The following is a 3936-nucleotide window of genomic DNA, read 5'->3' as shown; positions in this document are numbered from 1 at the left end:
TGCAGGCTCAGCAGCCATGGCTCACGGGCCCAGCCGCTCTGCGGCACGTGGGATCTTCCCGGACCGGGGCACGAACCCGCGTCCCCTGCATCGGCAGGCGGACTCTCAACCACTGCGCCACCAGGGAAGCCCAAGGTGGGGGGGTCCTTTAAAACCTGTTGTTGTGCTGTTCTTGTCTGTTCACAACATGTTCATGCTGACGTTTGTGAGAAAGGCGACGCACAGCTCAGGATTCCTCGGGGAGCGGGAGCTAAGTCACCACCGCTGTCTTGTGTTTCAGATCGATGAATGTATTCCTCATCGTGTACCTCTGCATCCTAATCAGCAAAGCGCTCATTAATACCGTCATGAAGTGCGTGTGGCAGAGCGAGCCGTTCCGAGATGAGCCCTGGTACAACCAGAAGACAGAGGCAGAAAGACAGAGGAACCTGGTATGGAAAGTGGCTCCGCAGGCTGTCGCTATGGAAACGTGGGGAGACCGGATGAGGTCTAGGTTGATGAAATCTTTGTAGTAGACGGGCTCATTGACAGTGAAGGTGTCAGCTGCCTGCCCCCACCCCCGGCTCTGCAGCTGTAGACACTGGTTGAGCCTCCTTCTTTGGGTATTTGAATAGTCAAGTTTGAAAAGGTATATGGGCTTCCATCCTAGATTCATAAGGACACACCTTAAACACCTAAAGCTCAGCGCGGTGACCTGTATTGTAAGAGGGGCTGAGTAGCTGCTTATTAGTGAGATACACGGTCCCTAGTTAGGTAATAGATGGATGAAAGGAGCATCTCGATGACGACGGGAATCACAACAGGAATCGGCTTCATTTTAGGGGATTTTGGCTCCGCTGCTCACATTTATCAAAAATGTTTCCCCCAAACCAGTGAGTTAATTTGACGAAATGTCCTCACTTAAAGCAGTACAGTCTCCTGGCCGGGCCCACTACGTCCACCTGAGCAGCATGCGAATCCAGACCTGGATCCGCTCAGCTCAGAGCAGGGCCGTGTGCAGATCCCAGCCTGGCCCCCACTTCCTTCCTGTGTTCAGTCCAGCCTCCCGTGAGACAAATGGCTCAGAAATAAGGATAGAACTATACAGAAACACCATTTGTACAGACCCCTAAATTTGGTCGTTTATCAGACTCTCGAGGGAAACTTGCAATAATCACAGTATACAGCGTCCTGCGGGCTCTCAGCTGGAGACCCACCCCCGCTCCCCGCCGTCTCTGAGTGCGACTCACAACCCCCCCCACGCCCCCCACCCCCCAGCAGCGCAGATGTCGGGCAGCTCCTGTCCCGGGCCTGCCACGGCGCTAAAGTCGGGTGCAGGAGACAAAGCCGACGGCCCCCGCTGCCCCAGTGGCCTTTACCTTTGGGTTTGAAGCACTTGGTTTAAAAACAGCACTTGTTAAGCTGTGCCTGACTGACTGAGGTTTGAGCCGTCGTGATGCTGGCGGGCGGCAGGGGGATCACACTTTGAGCCGTCGTGATGCTGGTGGGCGGCAGGGGGTCACACGCCTTGTCTTAGCTCCTCAGAGCCTTCACGGACTTCCTGGCCTTCATGGTTCTCTTCAACTACATTATCCCCGTGTCCATGTACGTCACCGTGGAGATGCAGAAGTTCCTCGGCTCCTATTTCATCACCTGGGACGAAGAAATGTTTGACGAGGAAACGGGTGAAGGGCCTCTGGTTAACACCTCGGATTTAAACGAAGAGCTAGGACAGGTCAGGTCTCCTGAATTGTCTTCTCTCACTGGCTGGCCACTGGGCCGCTTTCTTTTATGTCCCCAGGTTTCTAGAAGCTGCGTGATTCTTATCACGCAGGCAGGTCATCAGGATGGTCAGATGGGAACGTTTCCATTTCAGCTCGTGCACAGAGATGTAACCTATACCTAGTGAAAGAGGGCGGCAAAGTGGCTTTTTAACTTTACGTGACAGTGCGGGGTGCTCTGGGTTTACAAGTTGTGCAGATTCATCACATTAACTCACTGCCATAAGCTCATTGTGGCCTTTCTAAGTGGTGCTGATCCTGGGTTTCAAGGGAGAGTTAGCAGCGAGCCTGCTCACAGGGGCTGCCCTCGACTGTCCCGTCCCATCTCCTCGGTCCTCACGGCCCCAGTCATCATCGTCAGGGTGGGCAGAGTGAGACCTGAGTTTCAGTCTCCCGGTGTAAAGAGTTCAGAACCCCTCCACTGAAGCCCTGCTCCAGGCTGACGGCTCGCAGCCTGGGCTCTGCACTGGCAGCTCTTGACCTGTAAAGTGGGCGTAGTAACAGGTACCTACCCTGCAGCGTGTCCCGCGGACGGAACGTGTGGGTGGGAGCCCCCGAGCGGGAGCCCAGCGAGATGGGTGGAGCGGGGACTCACCGGGACCCTCCACCCCCTCCCGGGCCCGCGGGTCTCTGATAGCCGGCGGCGGGAGCTCAGGGGGGACCCGTGTTCCCCACAGCTCACGAGGTGCCCACAGGGTCCGGGATCCCCACCTTCTTTCAGTTCATCGAGATCCAGGGTTTAAAACTCCGTGTAGTTTTCACACTTGCCACAGTTTTCTATCAGAGATTTTTGTCCCTTGACTTGTTTGAATTCTGTCATCTTCCAACCCTTAAACGATGCTGCAGGCTTGGACTTCCCAGGCCTTATGGGATAAGCTCATCCCACCCGAACCCTTGATTTTTTGGTCAGGTCGGATCCAGGACCAAGCCCCCAACCCCTACCGCGTCTCTGTCTTTCCATGAGATGGAAGGAGAAAAAGTGTAGAGAGTACCCCCTCGGCCCCCAGAGCCAGGCTGGGTCCGGACGCTCGCATGCACGGAGCTTCGGGGGGGCGGCCAGTGTGCTCACCGTCCGGCCGGGGAGGCAGCGCGGTTGGGTGAAAGCCTCGGAAATCGCTTCGTTCGGACGAGGCTGCCTTGGGGGGTCCGAGGGCCCTCGAGGGGCAGCAGCTCCCAGCCGAGCCATGTCTGCAGGTGGAGTACGTGTTCACGGACAAGACGGGCACCCTCACCGAGAACAACATGGAGTTCAAGGAGTGCTGTGTGGAGGGCCACGTGTACGTGCCGCACGCCGTCTGCAACGGACAGGTGCTCCCCGCCGCCGCCGCCATCGACATGATCGACGCCTCCCCGGGCGCCGGCGGGCGGGTAGGTGGCCGTGCTCCTGGCCGTGCATCCTGCTGCCACCTGCCCACGGGCAGGTCATGCAAGGGACCAGGGGCATCTCCTGTCCTGGGGTCTAGGACAGATGCCGCCCTCCGGCGACTCGGGGAAGGAGAGCCCGTCTACACAGGCATCCCCGGGTGCATCTGGCCGTCACATCAGGGTTGGGGCAGCCATCACCACGTGGCCAGGTGGGGAAACCGTGGGCTGAGAGCAGAGGGCCCTACAGACCATGAGTGCTCACACATGGACACACAGACACACACTCGCACACAGACACGGGCGCGCACACAGACACGGGCACATGTGCTCACACACAGACGTGGGCACACACGTGCTCACAGACATACTCACAGACACGGGCACACACACAGACACGAGCACACGTGCTCACAGACACGGGTGCACACAGACACGGGCACATGTGCTCACAGACACGGGCACACACACAGACACGGGCACACATGCTCACAGACACACATGCGTGCTCACAGACACACACACAGATACACAGACACGGGCACACACGTGCTCACAGACACACACACGGACACACAGATGGGCACACATGTGCTCACAGACACACACAGACACGGGCATACACGTGCTCACAGACACAGACGGGTACACACGTGCTCACAGACACATATCTGCATACACACGGACACACACGTGCACACACACGCAGACATGGACACACACCACACAGACACACAAGGCACACACTTGTTCACATACACTACACACACACACACACACACACACACACACACACACACACACACACACACAC

General features: G+C 57.4%; 1 protein-coding gene across 1 annotated transcript in view; it reads left to right on the top strand.

Annotated features, from left to right (window-relative positions):
* Positions 1-3936, top strand: part of ATP11A (ATPase phospholipid transporting 11A) — a 60961-nt gene that overhangs the window by 23230 nt on the left and 33795 nt on the right. The window contains exons 10-12 of the mRNA XM_007466365.1: positions 281-431; positions 1517-1714; positions 2955-3128. Of these exons, the coding sequence (XP_007466427.1) occupies positions 281-431; positions 1517-1714; positions 2955-3128 (523 nt within the window). The remainder of the gene's footprint in view (positions 1-280; positions 432-1516; positions 1715-2954; positions 3129-3936) is intronic.

This window comes from Lipotes vexillifer, unplaced genomic scaffold (genome assembly GCF_000442215.2).
Source record: "Lipotes vexillifer unplaced genomic scaffold, Lipotes_vexillifer_v1.1 scaffold791, whole genome shotgun sequence".
Classification (NCBI taxonomy): Eukaryota; Metazoa; Chordata; class Mammalia; order Artiodactyla; family Lipotidae; genus Lipotes; species Lipotes vexillifer.
This window is presented reverse-complemented; position numbering and strand designations above follow the sequence as displayed.